This window comes from Apis laboriosa, unplaced genomic scaffold, assembly GCF_014066325.1.
Source record: "Apis laboriosa isolate Shangri-la unplaced genomic scaffold, ASM1406632v1 scaffold12_cov154, whole genome shotgun sequence".
Classification (NCBI taxonomy): domain Eukaryota; kingdom Metazoa; phylum Arthropoda; class Insecta; order Hymenoptera; family Apidae; genus Apis; species Apis laboriosa.
The window spans coordinates 3,740,043-3,754,699 of NW_025221207.1; the positions used below are offsets into that span (position 1 = coordinate 3,740,043).

Consider the following 14,657-nt stretch of genomic DNA (forward strand, 5'->3'; position numbering starts at 1 on the left):
AAAAAAAAAAAAAAAAAAGAAAAAAAAAGGAAAGAAAAGAAAAAGAAGAAACCGACAAAAAAACGTGACGTTGAAAACGTAAACCGAAACGATGTCACAAGAGTCATTGACCTCCCTTTACGTTAACAAATACGCCTCGCTAACAAGCTAGCTGTCGCGGAGAGGCCCGCAAGCAGTCACCTATGTCGCTGCAAATAAATTAGACGCCCCTTTCGACCTAGTTGCGTAATTAAGGCCCCCTTTAGCGGCTTTCAAACGAACGAGGAAGAGGCGAAGGGGGACAAGGACGAGCAGCCAGCCATCAGTCAGCTGACCGATCGACTCCCTCTTCTTCCTTTTCTTCCGTCCTCCCTCCCGCCTCTCTCCGCCTCCCCTCGATGGCCTCGTGCTCTACCCTTTCCAGCCCGACGGTTCGCCATTTACCTCTTCTTCTCATTCACCACCCAGAACGCCCAACGAAACCGTCGAACCGAGAGAAACGCGGTCGCGTTTTCTTCCTTCAACTTTTCACCATTAATCGCTCCCTCTCCCTCCCTCCCCTTGATCGTAATCGAATCAAAGATCCGACTTACGTCGGATCGAAAATTGAAAAAGGATCCCTATCTCTTCGAGGCACGCGAGCAAAGCTTCCCTGTGCACGGAGAAGAGAAGGAGGAGGAGGAGGAGGAGGATTCGACGCCGTTCGACGATACGATTCCGTGGCAATTTCGCGTTTCCAATCCGCGGATCGGATTAAACAGCGAGAGGGGCGCGCCCGTTGGAACATCCTGCACGCAAATACGCGCGAGGCGAGCTTCCTCCCACACTTCCCACGCATCGCCTTTAACGATCCAAAATTGAAACGCCTCGTCCCGCGCTATCTAATATACCCCCGGCGAAATTAAATTGGCCCCGTGACAACCGCGTGCGGATCCGCGCCGCTTTATGGGTTTCCCCGCGCGTATCCCGGATTCGCGCGCGAGTTTTCATCACAGGCAGCGCCAGTCAGAGACAGGTCGCAAAATTAGAAACGAATTTTCGATGCGAGAACGGGACGCACGAGAACGCCCCCTGCCCCCGCATTGCGCGCACGCTGCGTCATTAGCGGCCCGTTAATACGCAACCTAACGCTTACCCAATTCAACCCAGACCTATCTAACGGCCTATTTATAGTGTACTCCGCGGTGTGCCGCGCTACTAATTGGCGTTAGTTTAAGAGTGGCTGCATGGGCGACCATCCTGTAGCCAATCTCTACCTCCTACCGTTCCGTTCGTCGAGTTAACTTATCGTTCGCTCCTCCACGCTCCTCCTCTCTTTAAACAAAAAAAAGGAGGAGCGGTTTAGAAAAGATTATCGAGGAGATGAGGCGAGGAGTGGACGAAACGTACGTACGTACGTACGTATGTACGTGGCGAGAAATAAGAGTTAATGCCAACGCAAGATTTTCAACACAAATTAGTTTCGAGTTTTGTTAATTACTTCAAGTCAAATCAACGAGGATATATATATATATTTTCTAATGGAGAAGATATGTGTAATATGAATATTGGAGAAGAAGGAATGATTGAAGGAGATAGACAGATGAGGAAGAATTTATGGAAAGATAAACGAATAAATGCGAATAAATTTAATGGATGGATAGGAATCAAGTGGCGCACGAATATCTACGAATCGTGTTAATGATTCATTTCCTCGCTTTGTTTATCACGACTGGCGATATAAATGGTTGCGAATCTCCTGCGTAAAATCATTGTACTGTCCGCGCGAAACGTTTCTATAATGCAGGCAGAAATAGAAGCGGAAAAAGCGGGGTGCAAATTGGCGCCACGCGAAATCCGTGAAAGAACGAAGACAAATTTCCGTCCATCCGTACACTCTTCTCCTTTCCATCTTTAAGCCACGCTCTTTCTAGAGTTCGCCTATTAAAACGGCCGGGTGCAATTACGTTTAAAAATAGCGAGAGTGTCGAGGAGAGTCTGTTGCGCACGATTGCATCAGACACCGCGTCGGCTAAGACGACAAAGGCGACGACGAAGTCGGGAAAAATGTCATGTCGCTTTTCCTATCGTCGGTTCGGAATCGTGTCTTCGCAGCTTTGAAGCTGATAACGCGCGCGTATAACGAATTACGAGCCTGGCAGATCAGAGATTCGTCTTCTTGAATCGTTCGATGCGTAACACGCTTTTCTTTTCTTTTCTTTTTTTTTTTTTTTTTTTTTTCATTTAACGCGAATACTGAATTATTCATCGACAATTAATGATATATTTCCTATTAAAATATATCTACTTTCTTAATTGAATTCTGAGAAACACGTTGAATAGATTTATGAAAAAAAAAAAAAAAGAAAAAAAAAGAGAGAACCATTATGATAATTATGATAATGGTTATACGTAAGAATTAAGGTTATTATACTTCAAAAATAATTACGTGTAAATTAGTTTTTTTATTCTCTTATATTGTAACGCGATGAATTAATGATTTGCAATAATTATAGGAAAAATTACGTAATTTTCAATCGTTGAATAAGAAAATGATCATTATTGTTACTTCTGATCCGTGACTGTACCGATTCCACTTAAAACGGGACACGGGAACAAAGAGGGTAATCAAATGCAAAATGTCTGTCAAAAGGCGGTGACAGTGAAACGTATTGTTTTCCCTCGAGAAGGGGGAAGAAAGATAAAAAGAAAAAAAAAAAAAAAAACATTATTTGATATTAAAAACGGAATAGTGCGATTTGCATCGCTCTCGAATCGCGATCCGTTGCTTGTGTTGCACGAAACAATAAATTATTACGTACAGTCGAAATTGTAGAAACAATGCGCGGCGGCCGAGGCTATGACGGAAAGCAATTTGAATTGGAAGCTTTCATCGCTGTGTACTCGTTTTTTCGTCGGTATAACACGGTATTGTCGTTAACCGGCGCAGAAAGCGATGAGAGTTAGGTGCAAACTGATGCACGTTCGTAAGCATTGTGCACGTTGTGCCACGATGTTTCGACAATACCTGGAACCGGCCCAAACTGCCAAGTAACCATTTGAATGACTTGAAATATCAAGGCGCCGGCCAATGAAAACCACGTGCGTACGAGAGGAAAAACCAGTTATCCGGCAAATCTCGATCTTCTACGTGAAAAGCTAGCCGAGCCTACTTACATCGGTTACGTAATTGCAAAAATATTTTTCAAACTTATAAATAGTTGTTCGTAAGTGACACACGAGATACCAATTTTACCTATTTACAATTTCTTACAACGATCGTCGGATGTAAAGATAAAATCGTGGAAGAAAACGGTGGGAAGAAAAATAATCGTGGTAGTGAAACCATCCAGTGAAACCAGACGCATCGACACGGATCAGGATTTCATTGGATTCTATGCTCGAATTGAAGAGTCGTTGCCATTGTCGAACACCATTGTGCTCGACATCTCTATAACGAGTGTGTGTATATATGTGTGTGTGTGTGTTTTTTTTTTTCTTTTCTACGTAATCGCGAAACGTAGGGAAGAAAAAAAAAAAGAAAAAAAAATTTCAAATTTTTTCCACGTGTACAAATATCCATATCTGAGAACGTGCGGTTTTACGTCCCGCGAGTAACAAGAAAAAAAAGTTTTTACGCGTGGTACGTACGTGGAACTATGCTGGATATATCTTGAAATCACGGAGAATGAAACGGATTAAGGTAACGCCGCTCGTAATCTCGGCGAGAGACGGTAAACAAAAGGGCAAACGTAAAACACGAAGCGAAAAAAATGGCACACATCTCGGATATCCTTCCACGATCGAGCATGTGCTTGCCGTTAAACTGTGACGCGTGCACGTATATGCAACTCCCCTGCGATAAAATCATAAAAGGCGAGATTATGGCTCGAACCAAGCTACGATAACTCTGGATATCGAGGTGAACAACTGCCAAGTGAAAAATATAATTGTTGGAAAGCGTGACTACCGATGGGTGGAGGGGGGGGCTTAAACAAAGACGCTCGTCGAGACAATCGTCGCGGTATGCAAATGGCGAGCAGATCAGCGGGAATCGATATTTTTGGAAAATATTGCGGAGGAACGGCGGTAAGATAAAATGGGGGGATGAAGTGGAAACTGGCTCGTTTCTATTTTGGAGGATTGGCAAAAAAAAAAAAAAAAAAAAAGGAAGAGACGATTTGAAACGATATAAGTGAATCTAGATACATTGCTCGTCGTTCTCTCAGCGAGACGAGGAAAAGATCATCATTAGTTTCCTCGAATATTCTTATCTTTCCTAGCTCTGCCTTTATGGTTACTGTCACGCATAACATTTTGTTACCTTGCAATAGCACGTAACTGTCGTAAACGCGTAATCACCGATGACTATTATTCCATGTGCATATTCCGACGAATAGAAGCAAGCGAGCATAGTTTGCATTAAACAAAACGAAATAAATCCTCGGTTTTATTTCCCGAGTTGTCATAACCTCGGATTCTAAAATCATTTTACAATCCCCTGATATTTTTACGTCTACATTTTAACAAGAAGATATTAAACTGACCATTAATTAGCGAATCTTTTTTAACCGTCTCATATTGTTCGATCCATCAAATCTCCCTGACAAATTACACATCGTCCGTGATCACACATGATTAATACGTAATCACTCTTTGGACGCGAAACCGCATTTTGAAATCGCATTATCGTGTAATATACGTACATTAATATACGCACTGCGAATAACCGATTGAATCGGCAAACACACCGGTTAGAAACGTCTGCCTGATCACAATGGGCCGCCGAAACCCTCAGCGGCCAATCAAATATAAACGGAAACGTGCGGTGGTCTCGATGGATTGGATTTCGAAAACCTGTCCTGATCTCTTTCAACCGAGATTCAAAGAGACAAAGAATCTTTTCTTTTAAATCGCTTCCCTTTAAATTGTCATCATCGTTAACGAATCCTCCTTCCCCTCTTTCAAAGATTCGATAATGGCGTGTAAAATGTCATCATTCAAAGTAAAAATTGAAAAAAAAAAAAAAATAAACGAATCTTCAAAAGATCATCGTAAACTTTCACGAACGAAGAGAGAAAGTTATTTTTTCCCAAAAAAAAAATAAATAAATAAATAAATAAATCACTCGATCGAAATTGTTCTACGTAGAAAATTCTTCGTAGAAAGTAAAATCAATTTCTATCAGGAAGAGAAAAAAAAAAGGAAGAGAAAAAAAATAGGAAAAAAAAAAAAAGAAAGAAATCGAAGCTAAACCGAAACGATTTCAATGATAGGCGAGCGTTTGCGTAACACACCGCCAACTCGGTACCGGAACCAGCGATTCCGTATTACGTTCCAACACGCGGGATTATGCGGCTCGTAATGCGACACTGTCTCGTAAGCCTCGCGAAACTTCGTGCGCCACGATGAAGCGATCGGTGAAGCGAACCCGAGCTCCGCTCACGAGTCGCACGCACCACGAGGTCTTCCGTGCACGACCGCCTTGACGTGGACACGCTAACGCGGATAGATATAACCGAGAAGAACGAGTATTTTTCCTCGCCACTCTGACTCTGTTTCGTTTCTTCCGTTTTCTTATCTTTCTCTCTTTGTCTCTCTTTCTTTTCGACGCAACGACAAACTGGCTCGTCTCGGTCACGGCAATGCGCTTTTTCAGTGGGAAAAGGTGAAAGAGAAAGGTAGAACGAAACGAGACCTAGGAATGCTAAAGTATATCTGATACATACTAATAGTTTATACGGGATTGCGATATTTAATGGAATTCACGGCGAACAATCGTGGATCTCTGGTGATCCGATATACCGAGTGATTCAGAAGTAGATGATCGAAGTGGAAATACATTTAAAATAGGATTTTTATCTATTTAGGATCTTTTTTTATTCGTTTACTGGGCACGTTAATATTTAGAATATTAATACAAGATTCTGATAAAGAAAAGGATGATATTTCATTTGTGCATTCCCTTTTTTTATATGCAATTCCTTATATACAATTTAAGTAGCTTAAGCTTTACACGTGTTCCAGACCTTGTTATATTTTTACTTAACGACACTACCTGCTATTTTATAATCCTACACTCGTACGGTATCTCGGTAGGAGATATATATAAGGAAGCACTTTCGAATACATATTCACGTAACTTCTCTCATCTTTAACTCAAGTTGGCTTAGATATATTTTTAAATTTTCTAATACCCCGCCATTAATCAAATTTCCACGCGATCTAAAATATAAAATCTTAAATCGACTTTCGTTTCAACCTATGAATGAACCCTGTTGAGAGAAAACTCGAGACTGGAGAAGGAGGGCAAAGAACTCCTCGGCCCGGCCCAGTCATTTTCCACGAATACAATTATTTCAGACCTACTGTTTCAGACGGTAACTCGCTCCATATCCGCGATGAACCATAGAAGCAACATACACGTAGGCGCTTTCCCACGCTTGCCGCACACCGCATCTTTGTACCTATGAACTTTTGCGGAACAGAGCGGCGCAAAACACGGTTTTACGACGGTGCACAACGGCCGGACGACTGCTCCGCTTTTTCTACCTCAGACACGCTTTCTCGCAGCGTCGCCGATGAAAGGAAGGCTGAACCGTTGGAAATGGAGCGCGAACGTGGCATCGATCGATCATTGTTCCACGATAATTCACCGGCAAATTCGTCGTCCACCGCGAAATCTCGAAACCGTTTCCGACCGAAGTTTATTCTTATCCGAGGATTCTCTTAAGTTTTAGAACATTTGCGCGTAGATTTATCACAGAGCCCCAACGAGAAAATGGATACGCGCGTGAAACGGAAAAGAGCTCTTCCTCCAGTTTCGATGTTCTCTTTTTCTTTTTCTTTTTTTTTCGCGTATTGTTTCACTTTTCATCGCGTGGAATCGAGTCACGGGAAAGGCTGTTCCGACAAAGAAAACGAGACGAACGATGGAAGAGTGGATGAAGCGAGATAGTAGTACACGACTTATGTAACGACGGCAAATAACGCTAATGAGCCTACTCCGCCTTCGTTCCTTTTATTCTTTTTCCAGGAGATTCTCGTCCCTGAGTTACGAAAACTATTTCAGCGGAGCGTAATTGACAAAAAGCGCCCGAGACCGTTTCTCGAAATATTAATCTCGTGGATAAAGTGTGCACGCGTTTAGCGCGGCGAGATTATGCAACGTTTGAGAATTTGCTCCGGTAATTCGTACATTATCACGGTATGTTAATGATCGAAGAATTAGCGAATGCAAAATGTTATGCATACCTTCGTTGTGTGTTAGTTAAAGAGAAGATAGTCACGGCTAATAATCCATTGCGGTGTAACGGTGTATTAAAAGCGCGTCTTCGAATTAATTTTATTTCCTCGAGCATTTATTCCCGTTTTCTTTTGCGCGATGGTAATTAGATAAATTCAATTAAGTTTAATCGTAGTAACCGGTATGGCGAGTTTTCACTTTCTATTCATGAATAAGATGTTAATGTTCCTCTTTCGAAAATCTAGTTTTAACTTACACGCAACGTAGTAGTTTCTAATATCAATTGAGAAAATTGAGGTAAAAATATAATCTGTACAATCTTTGATCGTTCTATTATCAAAATTGTTATTATATAACGATATTAACTGGAAAAGATTATAATTTGTGACTTGCAAAATTTCACCGATAACGTTACTTTATAATTATGCAAATTTGACTTATCTTAATGGAGTTGATCAATTTAACTTCTATGACTCATTTCATGGAACAATAAAAAGAATTTGAACACGAGTTTAATAAATGTATCAGAAAATATCTGTCAAAATTTTGAAAACTCTACAAATTATTTGCTGATTTCTAATCAATCGTGATTAATTTTGCAATACGGACAATCTTGGTCATGTGGCATAATTATATTAATTCGAATAAGAACGTCTTTGTTCGTCGTTTTTTAGATGCATAGTTTGAAAGTTTTTCTTCGAAACGAATAAAGTTTCTTTCTCGAGATAATTACAAAATTATCATCGATTTTATGAGAAATTGGACGATCTCTTCTCGCTCACGTGGCAAGTTCATCTAAGAAGTGACGAAAGATCCGAAATAAAAAAAAATAAAGAAATCACAAAAGAAACAAAAAGGACAATTTTCTTTTAACTGTGTTTGAAAGGTTAATTAAATGTCACGTAATTTAACATGCATTTTTCCTACGAATTCCGCATGATAATGGACAAACATTTTTTTCGTAATTGAATAATTTAGCAGAGAGAGAGAAAGAGAGAGAGAGAGAGAGATCGTTTAATTGGAGCCGACCAAGAGGAAAAACTTGTATAGATCGGCGAAACATTGCATCGCTAATTATGTTACGAACCTATCTGACCGTAATCAGAAATAATTGCTATACGATTCGTCGAAGAATTTAATTCCTAGTCTCATTATGCTATAGAACATTATATCCTTCTCTGAACGATTATTCCTTCGGAATTATTATTATTAAACGATTTATTTGAACGATTCGTTCGATGATCTCGAAAAATAAAAATGGAGAGAAACGAAAGAGAAACTAACTTCATCTCGAGTGAAAAAAACTACGACGAAAACGTTCTTACGATTCCTTGATCCTTATATTCCCATTTCAAGAGAAACAATTTTATCCTACGAAACCGCGACATTTATCGTCCCATTATCGTTCCTTAGCTCATCGATATAAAATCGTCCTCTTTTTCGATCCAAGACTCGCGAAAGAACCATCCGAGGCTCGTATCCAACGCGATTTCTCCAATGGTTGCACGTGACGAATGATCAAATCTTTACGACACGCGAGATCGTGTCGCGTTTCTCGCGGCTCCGGTAATTTCTCAAAATCGTGTCACATGCACACCTCGATTTATCAATTATTCTTTTCAATCTTATCACGATTCACGAGTTCTTATACGCGCTTTTATTTTTTTTTTTCGCCGACAAGCGAAAGACGCGCGTTGCGATTCGTGGCCATTTGGTACCAGATACGATTATCGTTCCGCGTTCCAACTTCTCGTCGAGGCAATTTTTTCTTTTTTTTTTTTTCTGTCTCCCTTCTTCCCTATACCCGAACGGCACGAGTCTCTTAACGAAGATAAAAGGACTGCTAACTCGAACACTCGAACACGCGAGCAAGAGGCCGAGCCGAAGCTCGTCAAAAGGAACGCCTTGAATTTGCACGTGCTCCTCATCATTACCTCATCGACCACGCACGCTCCCTTCATTCCTATAAAGCAACTCTTTTTCGCACGAAAAGACCACTTCTTCGCTCGTCCTGAATATTTTCGCGATTCTTTGATATTTATAATTATATTGCTTCGCGTAATATATTGTTATCTGATAACGAGCAAGACTATTTTACGATACAAGTAATAAAAAAATATTTCGATTGTTTCGAGATAATATAATTTTATCGTAAATTTGTCAAATCGATAATAATTTTCTATTTAAATAACTATAAATAGTAAAATTCATAGTTCATAGTCGTGTAATTCGCAATTTTAAACCGATTAACGAATGATTTTTGCATTTACCTACTTTAAATATTGCTCTGAATGATTAGGTTAATGGTTAGCTTAATGGTTAGCTTAATGGTTATGTTTGATTACATTTCAAATATGACAATTCCTTGATAATAAATTTGATTGAATATTTCAACTAAATAATTAAAAAACAATAATCAGTTTAAATAATACTTAATATCGATATATGTATGATGATCCGAACGATAGTATATAACATAGTATGTTATATAGTATATAACATAAATCCTATCTATGTGTTGAATATGAAAGATAGAGGACTCTCTAATACAAGCAAGCAAGCTTGTCCCTATACAGAATATCGATATGGAAAATCAATATGAATATCCTATTCATATTATTCATATTTTACTTGTTCATTTCGTTTTAAATGAACTCGGAAAACAGAATATATCATCTAATTAATATATTAATCGTAAATTACGTTATAAATTCATCGCCAATCTAACCTCTCAACGGACACGTGAAATCGAAACGTATGAGTGACAGATATTTTACACGATATCGATCTAAAAATCAATAGAAAAGTATTATGTGATCCTACCTTACTTCCTCTCATCCTGAATAACTTCAAAGGCGTATCAGGATTACAACACAAAGTAAATTAAAACCACTCATCACTGCACAAAACAGAACGTATGCGCGTCGACTTTTGAACGACAGTTGGACGCGCATGTAACGCTTCGAATTTAACCTTCTGGATGCGCGCGCACGAACGGTGCAAACGATAGAAGGCGCTTCGTTTGAAAGCGATCGCTGAGATCAAAAATCGATATTTCTTTTTTAAACAAAAATATCGACCACATACCTGGACTGGTCTGCCATGATAGACCACCGATGAACATTTTCCTAGAAAAAGAAAGATGAATCCATCAGCATCGGCATCAGGTTGCATCTCCGGCAGATGAAGGAAGATAGGGGAGACTGCCGGCAGAGGGTAACTTCCGGTATTGTGACCCCCTGCGCAGTCTCCGTTTGTCGACGGCAGGTGTCACCACACATCAACCAACAACTGAACAACTCGCGGATATTTTTTTTTTCTTTATGCATTAATAATAACCTCATTAAAACACGTCGTTCAATTTCCGAGACGTTGCATCCATTTAAAACAGAAATCAAACGATTCACGCGCGAAACACAACAAACACGTGCTCTCCTCGTACCTGAGCGCCTTCTTTCTTCGATACTGATAATATTTATCGATCCTATTAATTTTGAGTAACTAAATTGCTTAAAATTATCTACATTAAAATTGATGGTGATTATTTGAATTTAAATTTGTCTAATGATGACGAACATAACGTCGAGAAAATATTTTATTCCTAATTTGCGACGTTCTTGAAATTTAATAAATTATATATAAAATAAATTATCCCCTCTTGCAACGAATCAAGTCTAGCTCTACATTGCCGTACCAGATCGTACTTATTAACCGGTTTACGAGAAATACTATCGTAATCGGTACCGTAAAAGCTTTTACGCATCGCGAGTTCGCAAGGGCACGGTAAACGCGTGGTCGTAATGTAAATGTATTCTAGATACAGACTCGTTTAAATATATCGTGTTTAACTTGTTAGAGCAAGAGTTCTTTAAGAACGCGTAGAAATATTATTCTTCGTTGCTATTCTTATGCAAATAACCAATAGCACATAAACCATTTTATTGTAAAATAAAATTTCTAACGCCAATTCGTATATCTAGGGATAAATACCGCCGGGAGATTTCGAAACCGGATAGATTCACTTTTATTACTCATTCAATAGTTATTCTAATCACTGTTAAATACTTATTTAAATCGATACGCGTTGTTACATCTCCTAATACCGTCAATTATTTCCATTGTCACCAGTCGTCAAAACACAGTTTTATTTGAACAACCTCGCCGCTCCTGATGACGCGTCAGTCAATCACGAATGAATAAGTTTTAACAGTGCCTCGTAACGTCGTGTACAAATAACGTCTTTATAGCAAATACATTCTTGTCAATGAACGTATAAATACTGCACGGTAATTGCGGCACGAACTAACCGACACGAAATAATTTAACGCGTTGTACGAAATAGATCGATCTGCAATACGTTGTTATTAACGTCGATACCAGCGTTTATTAATCGAGTCGTGAATCCATGAGAAAATGCATATAATTTTTTTTCCTCTCATGCACTTCCTCCTATACTCCTATATACTTCCGCACTTTTTTCTCCTCGGTACGTTCGAAAAGAAGGTCATAACACGAGCAATCTAATGCATTGGCATTACTGGGAAGCAAAGATTATCGCTGTGAGCTGTATATCCACCAAGATAACACTCTCGCGTTGTGGACGTAATCACGTGGTGGCGCATTTGAACATCGATTTTCCGTGGCACGATATAACCTATTCCCCTCACCCACGCATTCCTCCCTCTTTATCCTCACTCCCCGTTCCCTCCGATGCCTCTTCGGTTCTCTCTTTAGGTCTTCGTGATACGAAGAACTGGAGTAGGCTACCGCACTATACCCCGTTGATAGGTTCAAGAGAATTAATAGGACGAACCATTGATCATATGTCGTCGGAATCGATCGCGCGAGCGATGCACCACCAACCTGTCTAACTTTACACTAGAATTGCTAAACTTTGTCATCCCCGTGAAAGGATTTTAACGTTCCATGTGTTTGTATTTCCTCGACGACACACGTTATATGTATACACCACACACATACACACACACACACACGCGGTTACGTCCACAAAAAAACGAAACGTCCCGAGGAGTTTGAACCGGTGATTGATAAACCAGCCGAGCTTCTCCTCTGTTTTTATTCACGAGTCACGTGGTGACGCGAGACACTGTGGCTCGAGGGCCGGAAAACTTTCACCATCACGTGACACCACCGTATTTACCCCTTCGAAGCACAATGGTTTCCTCGTTATTTTTTCTTTTTTTTTCCTCGACATTTCTTCAACGAACATTCATTTATCCGTCACTTCTCGATATCCGAAAAAGATTCATTTTCGAAATTATTGAACTGTCGTTGGCGGCAAAATTCAAAGGTGTTGAGTCACACTTCTGTTTCCCTCCCTGCCTCACCCCTTTCTCCACGACCCCTGCTGTTCCTCTTTCCCATTCATCTAACCTTTCCCCTTCGTCTCCCTTCCTTTCATCAAGGCTCGAGGGGGATGCTGATCACTGAAAGAAGGCGCTACCGGTTCGAGGAGAGCGCCGTGGCACGCATATTCACGCGTCCGGCAAACGTAAACACTATATATATATATATATATATATACGCTCCCAACTATGCGTTATCACGGCGACGAAAAAATCCACGAAAACAACAATTTAGGACGATGTCGGGTACGGATAACCGAGCGATAATAACGAAACGAAGCGAACCGCGCAATAACAAACATGAATCATTTTCGTATCATACGACGAATGATTCGTATCGAAACGATAAGAAAGCATCAACATAATAAACACTCGAAAAACGTGGAGCAGAGGAACAGAAACACAAGGCGACGAGGAACAACACGACGCAAAATAGCTCGGTTCGCGCGCGACATAAAAACACACTTTCGAACGCACGCTCGATCTCGATTAATGGCGGATGTAGCGGAGATCCCTGTTTTTGGGATCGGGATATCCTGGTTTCTCGTACCCTGGATCGTTCGGCACCTCGGCTGGCGAACCGCTCGCAACGATTTCCTGGTTCTGGGCCTCCATAGCGACGCGCGGCGCACGGCTTGTCGTTATGACAACGCTCTCGCGTGTCCGGGGTTGCAGTGGCTATGGTAACACTAGTACCAGTGGCAATGGCAGCCGATAGCCGCCTCGCTTCTCTCGCTGTTCCGCCTTTGGTCACCACGTCGTCACCTGAACGATCTTCTCCCTGCGTTCGCCCCGTCGAATGGGAAAACACCTCGACTCGACTCGATCCTTCGCGTGTCAACGGCTTCCGATGTCACGGCACGACACGACACGCACTTTCACGCGACTTATCACCACGCGCGGCTTCTACCTCTCGTTGATCCTCTCCCAGATCCTCTTCCGTTTATTACGTTTACTCCGCGCCTCTTTAACCTTCGCGCTCCTTCCTCCTCCTCCTCCTCCTCCTCCTCCTCCTCCTCCTCCTCCTCCTCCTCCCTGTTGTTCACCTATCTCTCTCTGTTTCCCTGGTAGCCCGATGTGCGCGGTGCTCCCGTCGTTTTCGGAAGGTGCGCCTCGGGATTTTGCGCTTCTGCTTGTCGCGCGATAAATTATACGACTGTACTGGGACGGTGGGAACGTGGAACGAAACGTACGCGCGGTACGTTTCACGGCTCGCACACACTATGTTTTCCTCTCTTGTCCTCCCTTCCTCCTTTCCTTCGTTCCCCGTATTTTTGTTTTCCTTTCGATTCGAACTACGATTTCGACGAACTGTGTACTTGTGTATGATCCGCTGTGTTGGTCGCGTCGAGCCGGATCACGACTACGACGACGGCGGCAGCGGACACGGTGACAACGAGGATGACGACGACGACGACGACGACGACGACGACGACGACGTAGACGTAGCACGTAGACGACGACGGTTACGACGACGGCGAAGACGACGTCGAAAACGACGACGACAACGACGGCGACGAGGAGTAGAGATCACGACGACGAAAAAACGGGCTGTCGACCTCTCGTTTTCTCCCTTTTTCTCACAATATCGGCTTCCCGTTGTTTCTCGTTCTCTTCTTTTCCGTTTTTTTTTTCCTTTTCTTCTTTCACTTTCTCTCCCTTTCTCTCGCGCTCTCTCTCTCTCTCTCTCTTTCTCTCTTTCTTTCTCTCCCTCTCTCTCGCTCTCTCTCTCTCTCTCTCTCTCCTCTTTCTCTCCACACTCTCCCCTACTACTGACTACTAAAAACTAAGGAGAAGGTGAGAGGTTACGTGGCTGCGCGGTACGGCGACTACTGATGACGGGCGGCGGCCGGTACTCGGACGTGCGACGCGCTCTGCGAGAGGTTCGACGTGACACTGCGCTCTCGGGGCGCGGGGCGGGGGGAAGGGGTGCCGCGGGGAAGGGGGGGAGGTATAAACGGCGGGGAAGAACGGCGGCGGCGGCGGCGGTGGTGGCGGCGGCGGCGGCAGTCTCGGCGGCGGTAGCGGGGCGTGCAACCCGTCTCTCTCATCCTCGCCGTGCCGCGTCCCTCTCTCTGTCCCACCAT

The 14,657-nt window shown here is 42.1% G+C and overlaps 1 protein-coding gene across 8 annotated transcripts in view; it reads right to left on the reverse strand.

Moving 5' to 3' along the window:
- Window positions 1-14,409, reverse strand: part of LOC122720579 (RNA-binding protein Musashi homolog Rbp6) — a 772,925-nt gene extending 758,516 nt beyond the window's left edge. For 5 of the 8 annotated variants that reach the window (XM_043947367.1, XM_043947362.1, XM_043947366.1 and 2 more), the window contains exons 1-2: window positions 13,121-13,547; window positions 10,292-10,332 (exon numbers count right to left, since the gene is read on the reverse strand). In XM_043947367.1, coding sequence (XP_043803302.1) covers window positions 10,292-10,332; window positions 13,121-13,185 — 106 coding nt within the window. In that variant the 5' untranslated portion in view covers window positions 13,186-13,547. Of the gene's footprint in view, window positions 1-10,027; window positions 10,199-10,291; window positions 10,333-10,543; window positions 10,744-13,120; window positions 13,548-14,379 lie in introns of those variants that run through there. The other 3 variants (XM_043947364.1, XM_043947363.1, XM_043947368.1) reach the window with 3 other exon arrangements.
- Between the last annotated feature and the right edge of the window lie 248 nt (window positions 14,410-14,657).